Genomic DNA, 18,059 nt, shown 5'->3' with positions numbered 1-18,059 from the left:
AGAGTATAACGCTAAGCAAAATAAGTCAGGCAAAGGCAAATACCGTATGATTTCATTCACATGTGGAAATGAAGAAACAAAACAAATGAGCAAAGAAAAAGAGAGAGAGAGGCAAACCAAGAAACAGACTCCTCATTATAGAGAAAAAACTGATGATCGTCAGAGGGAGGTGGGTGGGGGGCATGGGGGAAACAGGTGAAGGGGATTAAGAAGAAGTTGTCACGGGGGGGGTGCCTGGGGGGCTGTCAGTTAAGCATCAGAGTCTGGATTTCGGCTCAGGTCACGATCTCACGGTTCATGAGTTTGAGCCCCGTGTAGGGTTTCACACTGTCAGTGGAGCCTGCTTGGGATTCTCTCTCCCTCTCTCTCTGCTTCTCCCCCTACTCTCAAAAAATAAGTAAATAGACTTAAAAAAAAAAAACCCAAATAAATAGAGTCCACTTACCATGTTGAGGACTGAGTAATGTATAGAATTGAATCACTCTATTGTATATGTGAAACTTATATAACACTCCATGCTAACGATACCAGAATTAAAATAAACAATGAAAAAATAGTGGGTTGAAAAGGAAAAGAAAAAAGAAAATGGCCCTTCTGAGCAGGGTCCAGACCTTCTCCTTAGGGTAAGGAATAGAGGGAAATTAGCCTGAGAGCCTGCAAGGGACCCAAAGGGTGGATTCTCTGTCTCCTGTGCCAGGGGTGAAACTGAGATTTTAGAGCCTCCAAAATGCCTTTCCCCAATTGTGTCTTCATTTAATTTTGATGAATAAAGAATGAGAGGGGGATTTATTTCCTGGAACTGGTCACTTAAATGACTTCCTTTTAAGAATTTGAAATTGCTTTTTTTTCTGATTATGAAAGGCATTTTTGCTCCCTGATAAAAAGAAAAATCAAATGCAGAAACACATCAAGGAGAAGATAAAAATTCTTAATCTTGTCAATCCGTTAGCCAGAAATGAGCACTAATTAATCTGCAACAGGATAAGGACACTACCCTTCCAGATTATCGTTATTATTATTTTGAAGTTTACTGATTTATTTTGAGAGAGAGAGAGACAAAGACAAAGAGAGAGAGAGAAGAGAGGAGAGAGAGAGAATCCCAGGCAGGCTCTGCACTGTCAGCACGGAGCCCAACACAGGGCTCGAATCCATGAAGTTAGACTCTTAACCATCTGAGCCACCCAGGCGCCCCTACAGATTTTGAAACATATATGAAACTGGTTCAGAGGCCTGAAGTTTCCTTTTCTTAAAAAAACCCACAATTTTTAACGTTTATTTATTTTTGAGAGAGAGAGAGAAACAGCGTGAGCAGGGGGGGGCAGAGAGAGAGGGAGACGAAAAATCTAAAGCAAGTTCCAGGCTCTGAGCTGTCAGCACAGATGCCGTCGCTGGGCTTGAACTCAAAAACCACAAGATCATGACCTGAACTGAAGTCAGACACTCTACCCACTGAGCCACCCAGGTGCCATGAAGTTTCCTTTTCTTTAAACCACCTTGGGAATCAATGACACATTTTGTTTTTATCTCGCTTTTTTTTTTCTCCTAACAAGATGGGTGTGTTTCCAGATTAACAATTGTAAATCTACACATTCAGGTTCATTCGGGTTAGTTTTGCAGGCCGATGAATATTTTGCTACAGATATAGGTAAAATTTTAAAAAAATCGATTCCGGTAAGTGAATACATTTCAATGAACTTGGATGAACTTTGTTTTTCTCTTTACTTATATCGATTTGGTTCTCTTTGAACCTGAACAAGAATATGTGAAACCTTACAATTTTTTAAAGTGCGTTTTGTTTGGTAATATGGTGGATTCCCAGGAGATGATTATATCGTCCCCTTGATATTTTTGTTATAAATATTTAATTATAGTGTTTTGAAGCCATTAGAATAAATATAATCAAGGCAGCTTTCAGAGAGCCTAAAAATTAAAGCTTAGAAAGCTCTATACCTTTGAAAACCTTAGTTTTCATTATACCTAAACAAATTTATCATTTCTTATTCCATTCAATTAAATGGAAAATTTCAGCTCCTAAGAGCTACACAAACCATGTTTTCTCAAAAACTCAAAAACAGGGAGAAATATTACTTCAGAGTTTTTCTACTTAGTTTTTAATGGGTTCAGGTACTGAAAAGGACACCAAATTTGAAACTTATTTAAGACTTTTGAGGGGCCCCTGGGTGGCTCAGTTGGTTAAGCGTCCAACTTCGGCTCAAGTCATGATCTCACGGTTCGTGGGTTTGAGCCCTGTGTTGGGCTCTGTGCTGACAGCACGGAGCCTGGAGCCTGCTTCGGATTGTGTCTCCCTCTTTCTCTGTTCCTTCCCCACTCACTCTCTGTCTATCAAAAATAAACAAACATTAAAAATCAGCTGAAGATAATCCTTATAAAAAAGAATTTTGAAATAAATTGTACTTTAAAATCACCTTTTTCTACCTTTGAGGCCATGTTTTAAAAGTCTTGTTCTTGTTTGAAAATGAAGCTATTTGTGAACAAGTATTGAAAATCCAAGATAACAGGGCCGCCTTTAAGTGGTTGACTCTTAATTTCGGCTCAGGTCAGGATTTCACAGTTCATTGGTTCAAGCCCCACATCGGGCTCTGTGCTGACAGTTGGAGCTTGCTTGGGATTCTGTGTCTTCCTCTCTCTCTGCCCCTTCCCCAAGCTCGCGTGCTCTCTCTCTCAAAAGTAAATAAATAAACATCAAAAAAAAAAAAAAAAAAGGAAAAAGCCAAGATAACATAACCAATCTCTGACCCTTTATGTCTGTGGATTTTATCCTGTGATTGGTCTCTTCCCTCACTGCATATTCTTTTCCCATGGCAAAAAACCCCAGCTTACTTCATTTTCTTTCAGCTGATGAGGTTTGTGTTAAAAAAAAATCTATTTTATGTATGTAATAATGAAAGAACCACTCTCTTATTTGGGACATGTGTGTAATATAATGTTAAGTTTTATTACTCGTTAATAGGCAGGGAGGATACGAAATTGTACGTGTGTTATTATTTTTACCTGAAAATTCAAAGAAAATAATGCTAACAAAATTAGCAAAAATGAATTGGTGGCCAGACTGGTGGGAGAGTGGATTTGCTTGCTTGTTTTGTCCGTTTTCCTACAACCCAAATGTTTTGTGATTTTATTTGCTGATGGAAAAAAAAAAACCCTAAAAATGAAAACATATGTAAAGAACACACTAATTTCATCTTCTGAAAATAATGTTTTATGGGGCTTTTTTTAGTGATCTCGAGACCCACTTACGTTCACTGTGCAAACATAAGACATTCAGAAAAAAATATAAAAGAGGAGGTTTTAAAACTACGGTCCTTCCAAAATCTAGGTCTAGTGACTGTGACTTTTTGGTGGTGGTGTCCTTTCGTTCTGCTGAGGAGCAGAAGTGCTTAGTGGAATTGGAGGCGACGTGGGGCTTCGCTTCCCCCGGAGCATCGGGAGCATTTTCGACGCCCTCACTTTGGCTCCGGCGGCCGCTGCGTCTTCCGGGTGCGGGTGCCAGTCCTGCCGCTGCGAACGTCAGTGCGCGTCCGGAGGTGGAGGGACAAGGTCACGGTCACGGCCACGGCCTGACCAGCGAGCTGCGCCCTCGAGCCCCGGGCCCACTGCTTATCCGTCTTAGTGAGTTCTTTAGAAACAGGAAACGCGATTCCCGAGTGATGATGTTCATGAAAAACGCATCTCCAGACTGTTCCTTAGGTTTTCAGGTTGTCCCCGCTCTGGGCAGGAACTCCCTTCACGAGCTCCTCCCCGGCTCCTGCGAAGCAACTGCGACTCCACGCTCACCTTGAGCTGCGCTCCACCCACAACGTGGTCTTTTTTTTTTTTTTTTTTTTTAGCAAAGGTACCGCTGGACCTCGCCGGCCCCGCCCCCGCGGCCGGCGCGCATGCGTCCTGGCTCCCGCGCGCGCCGGCTGGGCCCTCCCGCGTGCCGTCCTTTCCCGGCCTGCCCCGCGTCTCCGCCCCCGGAAGTGGCCTCGCGTGCGCGGCGGCGGCGGCGAGCGGGTGTCGGATCCTCGCGGGTGGCGGCGGCGGCGGCCGCGGGGCCCGAGGGGCGGGGCGGGGCGGGCCGGGCCGGGCGCCGCCATGGCCGGGAGTCACGACATGTTCGACGCCATCGTGATGGCGGACGAGAGGTGCGTGGCGGGGCCGGGCCAGCGCCGGGTCTCGGCTGCGGAGGCTGCGCGGGCGTCGGGGGAGCGCGGCGGGGCCGCGACGCTGGGGCGGCTCCTTCGCTGCTCGGCGGCGCGCCACGTGCCCAGCTGCTCCCCCGGACCCGCCTCCCGCCCCGGGGCGGCCCCCAGCAGCTGCTGGGCCTGCTGACTGCCTTCCTCCGGGGACGCCCTGTCCTGGGGTGGGACGGGCCTTTGCCATCTGGGCGCTGCCCCCTTCCCTTGTTCCGCGGCGGTGGGCCATACGGCGGCATTCACGCGCTTGCTGATGAATGTGTCAGACGTCGTCCCTCCCCCTCCCACCCCGGAGCCCCTGGGGAGTGCCGAGGGCGGCGACGGCGGGGACCCGTGCGGCTCTGTGGCCGGCCCACTGGAGACCCGGAGACCTCTGTCCCGAAAGACGCTTAACAGTCGGCCGCTGACATTTATTTAGAGCTTTCTGTGAACCCAGCCCTGAGCTAAGTGGTGTAGCCGCGTTAACCGTTTCAGCCCTACTTGCGAGTCAGATCCTGCAGATGAGGCGACAGCACTCCCCAGGCTCGCGCAGCCAGTGCGTGGGGCCGTGCACGGCCGCATCGGGGCTCCCACAGACTGACCTTATTTTTAGCGATTGCGGGTTAAGACGGTGTCACTTGCGCTGTTGAGCCCTCGCAGGCCGGGCCTTTGCTGTAATCGAAGCACCACTGCCCCGGCGGCATATTGTGTGGTCTGATGGCACTTCTCTCTCCCAGGGTCCTGGCGGGTGACGGGAAGCCCCGTGTATGTTGTAGGGGGATTCGAAGCAACTGACCGAGTAGCGTAGTTTACAGACCCGCAGAACTAACCTGGCTGCAGCCTGCAGACACCTGGAGGTTTCAGAACAGTAGATTCCTGGGCCTTGCTCCAGATTTACCACCTGTCAGGGGGCAAGGCTTTTGAATTTGTATCTTTAAAAATTCCCTCTGGGGGCCCCTGGGTGGCTCAGTGGATTGGGCATTGAGCGTCTGAACTTGGGTTCAGGTCATGATCTCACGGCTCATGGAGTTCGAGCCCCGCATCGGGCTTTGTGCTGACAGCTGAGCCTGGAGCTACTTCGGATTCTGTCTCCCTCTCTCTCTGCCCCTCCCCTGCTCCCACTCTGTCTCTCTCTCAAAATAAATAGGTAGGTGGATAGATAGATAAATAGATAAGTGAATATATAAGTAAATAGATAAACATTAAAAAAATTTTTTTCCTGTGTATCTGGTATCTTACCAGGTTTGGGAATCACAGATTTACCCACCCACCCCCCTCCACGTAGAAGAGGCAAATTGGGTTTCAAGAGGGGTGGTGACTTGGCAGCAAGATACTGAGGAAGGGGTAAGGCTGGGATTGTAACCTAAGTCATCTTTTTTTAAATATTTTAAACTTTTTCTTTTTTCTTTTATTTTCTTTCTTTTTTAAACATTTATTTATTTTGAGAGAGAGTGAGCAGGGGAAGGGCAGAGAGAGGGAGAGAGAGAAAATCTCAAGCAGGCTCTGTGCTGTCAGTGTGAAGCCCAGCTCAGGGCTCGAACTCGAGAAAGTGAGCCGATGTGCTGAGCTGAAATCAAGAGGCAGATGGCTAACCTACTGAGCTAGCCATGCGCCCCTGGAACCTAAGTTTTCTGACTTAAAAATGATATCGTCTCTCCTACATTGTGTCTTGTCAAGTCGGGGTCACGTGGGAGAGAATTTTTCCAGGAGAAACAGTCCTCTTCCCGTTTCTTTGACCAGGCTTGCTTCTCCGTCCCAGGTTCCATGGGGAAGGCTACCAGGAAGGCTACGAAGATGGCAGCGGCTTGGGTATGATTGAAGGAAGACAATATGGCACGTTACACGGAGCCAAGATTGGATCTGAGGTAAGAGGGAACGCGCTGTTTCGAAATGAATCTTTTTCATTTAGCCCCTGACTTGCTGTGATGGTCAGGCTGGTGGAGCCAGAGCGTCAGGCCTCTTCAAGCGGCAGTGGTCTGGACAGCGTGGACGGAGAGCCGTTCGCGGTAGAGCCTGAGCGGGCACCTCGCCATGCCGGGCAGGCCGCCTCGTGTCCTCCGGCTCCGCAGGTGAAGTTCTGTGACAGCCCCGGGCCGGGCAAGCCTGTGGCTCACTCCGTGTCTCCGTGTCTCCCTTTGGTAGTTCCTGCAACGTTTCAAAGCTTTTCATTATTTAAAAAAAAAAAATTTTTTTAAATGTTTACCCATTTATCAGAGACAGTGTGAGTTGGGGAGGAACAGAGAGAGGGAGAGAGAGAATTCCAGGCTGTCTCCGTACTATCAGCGCGGAGCCCGACGTTGGACTCGAACTCACAAGACTGAGGTCATGACCCGAGCCGAGATCAAGGGTCAGACGCTCAACCGACTGAGCCACCAGACACCCCTCACAGCGTTTTATCATTATTATTGTTGTTTTGGTGGCCTGTGGTCAGTGATTGTGATTGCTGAACGCTCAGGTGCTGGTTAGCGTTTTTCAGCAATGAAGTGTTTTTAAATGGTGTGCGTACGTTGTTTTTTTAAGACAAGGCGATTGCGCACGTAGTTCGGTCCAGGGTGCTGTACACCTAACTCTTCCACGCGCTGGGAAACCCGAGTGCGTTGCGGGGTCTGGAGCCGAGTCTGGGCTGTGCCTGCATAACGGGGATGAAACCGTGCGGTCTGGGGCAGGAGGACACAGGTCCTCGGTCCCCTCCGTTTACGCCGGAGTGTCGCAGGGCTGCCTGCCCTTCCCTGTGTCCTATGACAACATTCCGTTTCCATCCCCTTGGAAGTCTGCGAAGCCCACGGCTTCCCTTCTCTTCTGCCCATCGTGGGGGGTGACCGGCTCTAAATGGCAAAGCCAGTGGCATCAGATACCTGTCACGGCAAAGCGAATCACCGCAAGCGGTGTGGTGCTGCCGCTCGTCAGCTCGTCAAGTCACATGCAGTCTGAGGTCCGGAGTCCCAGAGCCACGGCACTGGGTGCTGCTTCCTCCGGGCCGCGTGGCGCTGGGGTCGGGACCGGCCAGGCCTGCAGCCACGTGAGGGCTTGGCCACCTGGGTCTCTCCGTGGGCTGCCTGCGTGTCCTCGTGACACCTGCGCGCCATCCAAGACAGCAGGGCAGAGGCGACGCTGTGCATCATGCCTGAATTCAGAAGCCGTGCGCTGCCCGCTCTTCCGCGTTCTCCTGGCTGCGGGGCCAGCCTGCTGCGGTTAGAGGGGCCACGGGGTGCGTGCTGCCCGGCGGCGGGGCCCGTGGGCCTTCTTGCCAGGCTGCCGCTCACTGATGGCCTGTTGCCTTCGTCGTGGGGAGCCCGGCAGGGGTTTCCGGGACTGCAGCGCGAGAGGCACCGCTGCCCTCCGTGCCCACCTTTACTTTGAGAGCCTGAAGGTTAGATCAGGGGTGGCTGGCCGCTTATTAACTTCCCTCTTAAATGTTTTGTAAATTCACAGATTGGGTGCTACCAAGGGTTTGCTTTCGCCTGGAGGTGTCTCCTGCGCGGCTGTGCCACCGAGAAAGACAGGTAACGTGGAAAATTTCCCTCTCTCAGCACGTGGGCCAGGAGTTGTGGTTCCGTGGCTCACGTGACTTTAGGCGGTTCGTGCGTCCGTTTCTGCGTCTCTAAGGTGGAGAAAGTCGTCAGGCGAGACTTGAACATTGTTAGGGTGGTTACAGGAGACAGTGAAGAGGGTTTTCGGTGACCGCGGCGCGCTGGTCATCACCTCCCGAAGGTTCTCGGCGCCCTCCGCCTCGCCCTCTCAGTGAGATACTGTTCCGGTTGATCCTGTCTTCTTGTTCGTGTTTCCCTGAGTTTCTAGTAAGCCCAGTACAGTGGTCCTGGCATGACGGGGGCCCGGGAACGGGGGCTGAGTCCTGACGCAGCCACGGTGTGATCGCGCAATAAGGCGCAGAGCACGTTGGACGAAGTCTGGTACTTGGGGCACCGAGTCACCATTAGCTCTTTTGTGTATCGTTCACACTGTCGTTAAACTCCCTACTGCACTGCCTCCCGATGCCCCCACGGCCCCGACGTGCATCTGTCTTCAGTCTTAGGCTGGAAATGAGCCCGTGGGCAAAAGGCACGTGTGGTCGGGCCGTCCTTCTGCTCAGGGACCCTGTGTCTTGCTGGTGTCTGTCTGGTGGCTTCGCCTGGCCTGGGAGGGGCCCGAACAGTGGCTGACAGAGTAGGGAAGGTGGCAGTCCCCTGTCTGAGTGACTCGTCTTACTTGAAGTATTGTGAATTTTTGGAATTGGGGCCGCCTCTATGTTGGGATGTGAGGAGCGGGTGCTGGCGGCTGCTGGGTGGTGCCAGGACCCCCTGCTCTGGCCCCATCGAGTCCCATGAGTAGCGAGGGACCAGGCAGGGGGTACCAGATGTGCCGTCAGCCGGGGACACCTCGCAGGGCATGGTCCTCGGAGGACTGCGGGGCGGTGGGGGGAGTGCTTAGTGCGTGGTGGCACTCGGGTGGCAGTCCCGGTGAGCTCGGCTCTGCATCCGGTCCACTCCGTCAGTCTCCCCTTCTCCCCAGCTCCCATGCCTGCCGGCTCCCGCCCCCGAGTGGGGGGCTCCCTAATCCTTTCCTTTTTCTTTTCTTAAAGTTTATTTATTTATTTTGAGAGACAGATTCAGCCTGTGCATGGAGGCAAGGGGCAGAGAGAGGGAGAGAAGCAGAATCTCGAGCAGGCTCTGCACTATCAGCGCAGAGGCTGACGCGGGGCTCGAACTCATGAACTGCGAGATCATGACCTGAGCTGAAATTGAGAGTGAGACGCTTAATCCACTGAGCCAGCCAGGCGCCCCTGATTTCTTACAGCTGTGCTCACGACCCATCTCGGGAGAAGGCCCTGCGGCCCCCTCGCTGCCGCCCCTGCTGTGCCAGCACAGCCTGAAACCTACAGCCCTGCTCACCCAGCGGGGGTTCGCAGGAGTTTGCATTAAAAAAAGCATTTTTTAAAATGTTTATCTTTGAGAGAGAGAGAGAGAGAGAAACAGCGTGAGTGGGGGAGGGACAGAGAGGGAGACAGAATCGGAAGCAGCTCCAGGCTCTGAGCTGTCCACCCGACGTGGGGCTTGAATCCATGAACCGCAAGACCATAACTTGAGCTGAAGTCAGATGCTTAGCTGACCGAGCCACCCAGGCGCCCTCCCAGGATTTTGCATTTTGATGTCAGTACAATTAAAAAACTTAAAAAAAAAAAGTTTTATTTATTTTTGAAAGAGAGAGCATGAGGGGGAGGGAAAGAGAGAGAGAGAGAATGCAAAGCAGCTCCAGGCTTTAAGCTGTCAGCACAGAGCCTGACGTGGGGCTTGATCCCACAAACTGGGAGTCTGGGACCTGAGGTGAAGTTGGACGCTTAGCTCATAAAGTAAGTGGGTTTAACAGCAAAGGACCCATGGGTGGCAGTGTCTCAGATGACGGTAGCTTTCTGAGAGCCTCTGAGGCGCCTCTGTCCCAGCTCAGCGGCCCAGGGAGACCCCATGCAGGCTGGCGTTCGGCCAGGGCTTGGCCCTGGGGCTCTGGCGCCCTCGTCGCTCTGGCTGCGGGAGCGGGTCACAGCCTCTGACTCTGACGGTGTGACGGGCAGGGTGTGTTTCGAGGAGCTTCGCTGACCAGCGGAGAAGATGCCACTTCCCAGGTTAAAACTGGATGGTGGTAACGGTAGAATACAGCCGCGTCCTGTATGTTGGCATCTGCCTTCCATCGCCCTGGAAACCAAGCACTTCGTTGCTTTATCTTCCCTGCCCTTGACCTCTTACGGGTGTGTGTCGTCTCAGAGGCCGCCGTTTGCCCTGTAGACGGACGTACTGTCGGCAGACGTCCTCACGCAGCTGGAAGCAGCAGTCACAGCGGACTTGGGGTGTCGGTCACTTTGAGTCGTTGTGGATTCATCCCAAGAATAAGGTCTGTGGGTCCCCGTTTATCAGATGCGTAGCGTGCTCTGACACTTGGGGGGTCCTGCGCGGGCTAGGCATGGGTGCCAGCCCGGAGACCTAACTCTTGCTGAGCCTAGCACTCTCAACTCCATACCGGGTTCTGAGCTTTACGGAGATTTCTTATCCTCTTGAAAGCCTGGGAGGTGGCCATTAGGTCCTATGGGGACACTGAGGCTGGGAGATGTCACACAGCCCCATGCCCCAGAGCAGCCCTGTCTCCCCGGGAGAGGGGACCGAACCTGGCACCAGGCCCTGATCCCACCCTTTGTTGGGGGGGGGGGGTTGCCGGTTTACCTGCCGCCCAAGTCCCAAGGCCATGAGCGTGAACGTGTCTGGGGTCATGCCCCAGCACTCTCTTCGTGCCCGGTTTCGTCTCTTCCCGGGCCTGTGACCTAGAGACACCATGGTCACTGCGCTCGGCGGTGGCCACTTGCTGCCCGGCTGGGAGACAGGTCTCTCTGTGAGCACCATGCACGCCGATGGCGAGCGCGGCTATGGGCGAGAGCACGTTGCTGGGCAAACAGATATCATCAAGTGTGGAGAGAAGATTAAGCATGTGGATTCTGGACCCAGACCCGCTTTCGCCCACTGCTTTCAAGTCCATGACGGTGCGGTTGTTATGTGAGCCGGTTACGTGCAAGGGACTGAAAGTCTTGATTTCTGTGCTTCACAGCAAGAAGATGAAGGCCTTAGAGTCGTTGATTGGGATGATTCAGAAGTTCCCTTACGACGACCCTACTTACGACAGACTTCACGAAGACCTGGACAGGATCAGGGCGAAATTTAGACAGGTGTGTCCCTGCACGTCTCTCTCTGGTTCGGTCTTGGGGCTCCTGTCGCTCGTGGTCGGGGGGCTGCGTGCGCCCTGCGCACAGGCATTTCTGCATCTAGAAGGTGCTGACCGCATTGGCGCATCCTTAGGGGGTGGGGTCACAGACTCGGGAAGCCGCAGGTAGGAAGTTCTGTTCTGATTTGTGAATGAAGATACGTAAGGTTTTAAAACCTACATCCTCTTTCTTTTGTATTTTCAGCTTTGTTCACTACTCAATGTTCAGCCGGACTTTAAAATTAGTGTGGAAGGTTCGGGACTCTCATTTTGAGGATGACAGATGAACAAAGACGAAACACCGAGGAACAGATGTCCATATGTGAAGTGTTTAAAAATGGGATTCAAAGCAAAACAATGATGGAGTATTCATTGTTCTGTGGGGAGGGGTCCAGTTCGGCTGGCGAAAGGGCTTCCTTCTCCCTGGGGGCCGCCCGTGTCGCCTCCGTGTCCCCACCCCCCCCCCGCGGCCCCTCCACACGGGCCTGGCCTTTGTCGGGCCCTGTCTGTTTTTCGGTCCCAGCGGGTCCCTGCCGGCCTCTGGGAGGCTGCTCACTTGGGGTGCAGAGCCCCCCATCCAGTGGGCAGGCCCGGCCGCTTCTAGACTGGGGGTGGCCCTGGCTACCATTGAGCCTGGATTCAGCGCTCAGAACAGGTTTTTAACACCCGAGAGCGCCAGGGCTGGCCTGACGGAGGTTGGTGGCAGGAAGCCGAGGATGCGGACGTTTGTTGTCCCCTGAGATGTGCCCGTGCTGTGCTTCCCTGTTCTGTTTAATCCCTTCAGTGTTCCCACTTTACGGATGAGGAGACCGAGACCCGCGGGGACTGCCTGGTCCAAGGGCATCGCCCGCCCATCCCCACCGTCCTGTGCCATCTACAATGGAATGCGCGGTCGCTGCCCTCAGGCCCCGCGTGCCCGGTCCCCGCTGGGCAGTCCACCGTGGCTGGCTGAGGGGGGTCCCCGGGGGCCTGGACACACTCTTGACACGGTGTCTCTCCAGATGGGGGTGGGGCTTCGCAGTATCGAACCTGGTGGAGGAGGAGGAGACTTAAAGCTCAGGACTAAATGTTAGGCCTCTGTTGGGTACGCAGAGTTTGGGGGCCTTATGTTGAAGGGCCGCGTGTTTCCTGTCATGCGAGTTTCCTCTCTCTCTGCCTGTACCTGGCGGGCACCTGGTGCACGGGGAGTCCGGGGTACTGGGAACAGGAGACCGGGTGTCCTGGGCGTCCCTCAGCCCGTGCGTCTGCACACCCTGGGGGGGGGCACCCACAGAAGCGCAGCCGAAAGTAACACGTGATGTTACCAAGTGTTAACTGAATTGTCCCAGTTTTTTTTTTTAATGCTTATTTTTGAAGGGGAGAGAGACAGTGTGAGTGGGGGAGGGGCAGAGAGCAAGGGAGACACAGAATTCGAAGCAGCTGCGGGCTCTGAGCTGTCAGCACAGAGCCTGATGCAGGGCTCGAACTCACAAACTGCAAGATCATGACCTGAGCTGAAGTCGGACGTTTAACCAACTGGGTCACCCAGGCGCCCTCATTCCAGTTTTTAAATACGTCCCAGAGCGTCTCAGCGGTGGCTGCCATGGCCCTGGCTGGGGGTCCCGAGAGGCTGCTGGAGACCCAGGCTTGCGTTCCCAAAGGAGCTGTGGGCCGGGTATTTCCTTCCCTCGAGTGTGGTTGCCCTTAGAAGTGGCTTCAGCTGGTGGAGACGGACACCTGGGCTCGCGCCCATCCCAAGGTCACAGGCGGGCGTGTCGCCATGCATGTCCCTCCCTCGTCACGGTCCCAGCCGGGTCCCGGGGCGCTCTGTGCTTGTGTGCCACCTCACGCGGGGCCTGCGGCCACAGACCCGGCACACCCCTGTCTGGTGGGATGGGGGCTGGGGTGGTTTCCCCTGGTGACTGGTGATTTCCTGGGGTCTCTGTTTTGGTCACGTGTTACTGTTACCAGCGGAGAGAAGAATAAATAGGCTGTGAAGCAGAAGGTGTCTGGTACCGTTTATACTGTGATGTCTGGCGAGTTCATTCGGTCACAGTATTTGGGGTCCGCAGGCAGCCCTGGGCCCACATTCCATCGCGTCTCTGCCCACACGTCTTATCGGAACAGGTAGAGGTGGTTCTTGGGACAGAATGGTGCCCCGATGTTCAGGGAAGGGTCACTTCCCGGCGCCCCGGCCCCTGTCAGCAGGTATGACTGAGCCCTCCTGCCCCGGACTCCCCCTGGGTCCTCCTCCGCGTCAGCCTGTCCCGCTGCAGGTTCGAGTGAGCCACCAGCAGCCGCTTCCTCCCTCCTCTCCGTCACGGGAGCCCGAGCCGCCTCCCCGATCTCCTTCAGAGGCTCCGGACCCTGGGCCCCCCCTGTGTCTGCCTCGCTCCTTCCCAGACTGCGAGACCCGCTGTCTAGGCCCCCTTGGTCACCTCCGACAGACCTCGATTATGACACACTCAGGCCACCTGACGCCTCTGCCCCGTGCTGGGTGATGCCATCTGCAGTGACCGGTTCAGGTGTGCGCCCCCTTGGCCGAGGAGATGGGAGTGGACGTCTTCTGGGGGCTTCTGGGAAAGGTGGTGGGCCCTCCAGAGAGAGCGTGTCTGTTTTGGAAGTTGTCCCCTGTGGTCACTGTGGGAGACTTGCTCTCAGCCACGGACGATACCACACCTGGGCCCGGCGTGGCAGAGGGCTGGCGAGGACCCGGCCCTCGTGGCACCGAGCAGCTGCCTGCCAGCCCTGGAGCTGCTTTGCGTATGGACTTCATGGTACGCGAGCCGATGCACGTCCCGGAGTTCAAGGCTGCTGGGGTTGGGTTTCCGTTTGCAGGCAGGGTGTCTGCTTGTGCTCCCCTGTCCCATCCGACCCTGTCCTGGTCACCTCGTTCTCTCGGATGTTAATCTTTGTCCACGTTGGCCTTGAGTTTGGGAGCTGTTCGGCTCAGGTCTCGTTCCTTTCCGATGGGCTCATTGTTTCCCCAAGGCTTTGGCCTGCTCACTGCTTCCTGTTGGAAACCCCCAGCATGTTTTGTGCCACTGTTAGTCCCCTTGGGCCACCATAACAGACACCGAGGCTCACCCAACATGTACTGTCCCCACCCCCACCCCATCCTGGGGGTTGGAGCCCGAGGTCCAGGCGGGGACAGGGCTGGGGGCCCCTGAGGCCTCTCTCCTGTGTGTGGACGGCTGCCCTCTCCCTGTGTCCTTACGGGGTCATCCCTCCGTGCGAGTCTGTGTCCTGATCCCTCTTCTCACAAGGACCCCAGTCACATGGGATCAGGCTCCCTCCCCCTGGTGACCCCATGTCACCTTAATCATCTCTGTGAAGGCCCATTTCCAGATACAGACCCCTGTGAGGTGTTGGGGGTCAGGACGTCAACATTGGAAATTCTGGGGACACCAGTCAGCTGGTAGCAGCCGCCCCCCATGGCTGCTGGGAGAGAGTGCTGACCTCGGGCTGGGGGGAGGAGAAGGCCTTCCACCTGGAGCTGCTTCACCGAATTCTGGAATGTGAGTAATTGGGACCTAGGGCCATGTCTGCTTACAGGCCAGACCCGCCCTGAGAGAGGCCACTCTTACTTCCGTCCCATTCACCTCACTTTTTCTCACCCCTGGGGTGATTTGGATTCGGAGACAGGGAGCCTGTCGGTGGGGTGGGGGTGTTCAGTATACGGGAATGGGAAGGTAGGCAGGGAAGGCTTCCTCGAGGAGGTGCCCTTCATCCCACCGCTTTGTGAGTCTCTCCCCCTCTGCGAACAGCAATGTGACGTGGAAATGACCAAAACCTACCTACCCCGTGAGGTCCTCCTGACTCCTGCCTCAGTCCCAGGCCTGAGTGAAGTGGGCAGCGGTCTCTGACTCCGGGAAGTCAAGTTGCCAAGCGAGGACAGTTGTGACCAGAGAAAAGTGGGCATGGCACGTGGTCATTTACACGCAGGAAAACGAGCCCCACAGTTGAGGGCCGGGCACAAAAGGGGCAGTTGACTAAGTGGCCCCGCTGGGCTTTGCAGATTAATTGTCAAATAGGAAGTTCACTCCCGACTCTCTTCTTTGTGGCTGATTAAGGCCCATCCCCTGCCCAGCATCAAGGTGCTTGCCTGGCTGTCCCTCTCCCTCTCTCCCTCGGGGACCCCTGTAGAGAAAGCACTTTGGCCTTGTCTCTTCAGGGCCTTGGGGGGCAGGGCTAGAGGTTACGTCTTGGGTGATTCCTGACCGTGACCTTGTTTGCGCTGTTCCAGAGCAAGAGGCCAGGGGCGTGGGCACCTGGGGACAGTCGCCGAACTGAAGGCTTCAGTGACAGGCTGGATTCACCGAGCCTGTGCTGTAGCAGTGTCGGGGGGGTGCCCCTGGGACGGTGGGTGCTCACTGAACCTGCCCCCCGCCCGTAGCCAGCTCTGACTCGCCTGCTGTGGGGTAAACCGTGCCCCCTCCCCCCAGAAAGCTGTGCTGCAGCGCTCGCCCCTGGTGCCTGTGACCATGGCCTGATGTGGAAGTAGAGTCTTTGCGGCTGTGATTTGGGCGTACGTGGGGATGGGTCGTAGCTGAATGCGCAGGTCTCCTCCCGAGGGGTGGGGACGGTGCGTGAAGGCCGACACGCAGGCGGCCCCGAGAGCAGAGCCATGGGGCTGTAAGCCAGAGAAGGCCCCAGAAAACGTCTCTCCCTGTCCTGTTGGCCTGTTAGATTTCACGTTCACCCTGGAGCCCGCCACCGTGCACCACCATCACCTGGGGGGCAGCTGTGCTGCTGGGGACGGGGTCCCTCTCCCCCACGCGGCAGCAGAAGGATCAGCATGGGGGGTGGGGGCAGCTGGTGCCGGCGCCCAGAACAGGAACTGCCCCTACATGAGCTCAGGGACGGAAGTGAGTGTAACCTTGCTGCCACTGCCCAGACAGCCACCGTTAGGTTTCGGAGGTCTCTCCGCACCCAGAGGATGCACGGGGTGATGATGGCCTCTGCTGAGCAGTGAGCGGGTGCTGGGCACCGTGCTGAGTATCCGAAAGCACTCATTGAACTGAGACTCCTGAGCTCAGGTCTGCGCTGGGCCAGATCCAAGGTCAAACGAGGCACATGCCCGCCCTGACCTCTGCCCAGCTTCGGTTCTCTGGGATGCGATGGTCCCCATTTTTCAGATGAGAAAATCGAAGCTCGGAGAGGTAAGGCCACACAGCCTGAAGGCTGCAGAGCTGAGGTGCGGCCCTCAGGTCTCCTGCTCCCAAGCACGCGTGCTCATGGTGTGCGCATGCGTGTGCGCCAGCTGGCTTTCTAAACAGCTGTTGTTCACCTCACACACCCACTGCCTGGAGGAGGCAGCCTGGCCCGTGGGCCAAGACGCTGCCCTGACCGCCAACAGAAGCCTTGGACACGGCTGGACCTGACCTTGGCCCCTGGGCCTACTGGCAAAACTGGGCTCCCAGTGCGTGCACTGGCCGTCCCGTGAAGGTTCTGTGCATTTTCTTCAAGCCCTTTTTTGAAGACTGTGCCCTTGCCTGCAATGTGGCCAAGCCGACGGACAGGAGCGCAGGCTCCAGACACACAATCTGGCCCCTTGGCCTGGCTCGGTCGGTTCCTGGCTGTGCGATCCTGGCCCCGTTGCTTCCCCTCTCTGGGCACTGGTTTCCTCATCTACAGCAGGAGGCCGAAACCCCACCCCCACCCCCATGCAGCCCACTGCCCGCTGGGGCCCACGAGGCTTGATTCATTTACCATCGTCCGTGCTGCTTCTGCCCAGTGGCGTCCTTGAGAGGGTCGGAGCCTCGGCCCCGGCTCTGGCCCTGTGAGTGGCGTCTGCTCACACTTGGCACTGAAGACGGAGAAGACTGTAGCTGTGGGCACGTGGGGCCCACTCACCAGGTCGTTGCAAGATTTGGGGCTCAGGGCCTGGTCCGCAGTTCATGCTTGGGAAGTGTGACCCTCCTGTGCTGGGCGAAGGGAAGGAACCCCTCGGAGGCCCGGGGCCCAGGATGCACGGTGATCCCCCACGCGGGACCATTAATTGTTAAGGAGACTGTGCCGAGGCATCGGCCCGTCTCCACTGCCCACAGCTGAAGATTAAAAGGATTAATGGATGCGGCCTTCTTTGAGAGACTCAAGGCCGACTGAAGCCCCTTTAGGAGCTTCTCCCACCCCCACCCTTGTGGGCCCCTGTGAGTGGTGGTGACAGTGCCCCCGGATGTGGGCCTCAAGGCCTGCGCCCCAGAGCTGCCCGCCCACCGCCCACCGGCTATTGTCTGCCAGGCCAGCAGTGTGGCTCAGGGCCGGGGGCCTGTGGGAGCGGATTAGAGGCCCTGGCCTGAGTCCCCCTCTGCATAAACTCCTGATCAAAGGCATTCCTGGGATGACAGAGCCCTGTGTGCTGCAGGGGCCTGTCCGGTGTGCGGGTGTGCGGGCGTGTGGCGTCTGCAGCCAGCCACCCTTCACGTGGGGGAGCCCACCCTGCGAGCGGCCTGCGCTGTGACCATCGTACCCCCTTACCCTGCTCCCCACCCCCCCCAACCGCAGACACAGAGCCTCCAGGAGGCCCCTGGGCTCAGGCGGGTCCTGGGAGCCCGAGGTGTGGCCACGGTCTCCCCTGCCCTCCAGGGTCCCTGCGGCCGCCCCTCAGGACACAGGGGCCTGCCTGCCCGCCACACCCAGCTGGGCCAGGGCGTCCCTCTGCAGCCCACAGCGCGAGCTCTGTCCTGTTCCCTCTGCCGCTTCTGAGCAGCCTCTGTTTGCCAGGCCGGGAATAGGGCGGAAGGGAGGAGGCGCCCATCCTCAAGGACTCCTAGCCGAGTGGGTGTCTTGACCCTGGATCTCCCAGAGCCACCTGCCTGGGTCAGGGGTGCAGTGCCCACAGCAGGGCCTTGAAGGGGTGCGGAGAGGAGCGCACTTCAGGCACAGAACTGTAGGAAGCTATTGGTGTGTCCATAGACCCCCAGGGGGGTACAGACTCTGGGCTGGAGAGTCTCTGAGGCTGGGGGAACATGAGTCAGGGAGGGAGAGTTGGGGGGAGAGGTGAGGTGAGGAGGGAGAAATGGGGGAGGGAGGGAGAGGTGGGTGTTGGGGGGAGAGGTGGGAGAAGGGGGTGAGGAGGGGTGAGTGGGGGAGGTGGGGAGAGGTAGGGGTGCGGTAAGAGGGTGAGGGGTGAGAAGTGGGTGGTGGGTGATGGGGGAGAGG

The 18,059-nt window shown here is 56.0% G+C and overlaps 1 protein-coding gene across 1 annotated transcript; it reads left to right on the top strand.

The window, feature by feature from the left end:
- Positions 1-4,006: 4,006 nt before the first annotated feature.
- LTO1 (LTO1 maturation factor of ABCE1) lies at positions 4,007-11,274 on the top strand. The gene is made up of 5 exons (XM_039235491.1): positions 4,007-4,145; positions 5,935-6,040; positions 7,608-7,678; positions 10,764-10,881; positions 11,122-11,274. Exons 1-5 carry the CDS (start codon positions 4,096-4,098, stop codon positions 11,188-11,190), a joined length of 414 nt encoding a protein of 137 aa, XP_039091422.1. The 5' UTR covers positions 4,007-4,095; the 3' UTR covers positions 11,191-11,274.
- Positions 11,275-18,059: the final 6,785 nt, after the last annotated feature.

The sequence above is a fragment of the Hyaena hyaena genome, unplaced genomic scaffold, assembly GCF_003009895.1.
Source record: "Hyaena hyaena isolate Hyena2069 unplaced genomic scaffold, ASM300989v1 scaffold_98, whole genome shotgun sequence".
Taxonomy (NCBI): Eukaryota; Metazoa; Chordata; class Mammalia; order Carnivora; family Hyaenidae; genus Hyaena; species Hyaena hyaena.
This window is presented reverse-complemented; position numbering and strand designations above follow the sequence as displayed.

Bases quoted from the DNA above. Each gene is read 5' to 3' on its own strand.
- LTO1 (XM_039235491.1), top strand. From the start codon at position 4,096: ATGGCCGGGAGTCACGACATGTTCGACGCCATCGTGATGGCGGACGAG. The intron at 6,041-7,607 runs GTAAGAGGGAAC...GTAAATTCACAG, and splicing joins GAGCCAAGATTGGATCTGAG to ATTGGGTGCTACCAAGGGTT. The intron at 10,882-11,121 runs GTGTGTCCCTGC...TTGTATTTTCAG, and splicing joins TCAGGGCGAAATTTAGACAG to CTTTGTTCACTACTCAATGT.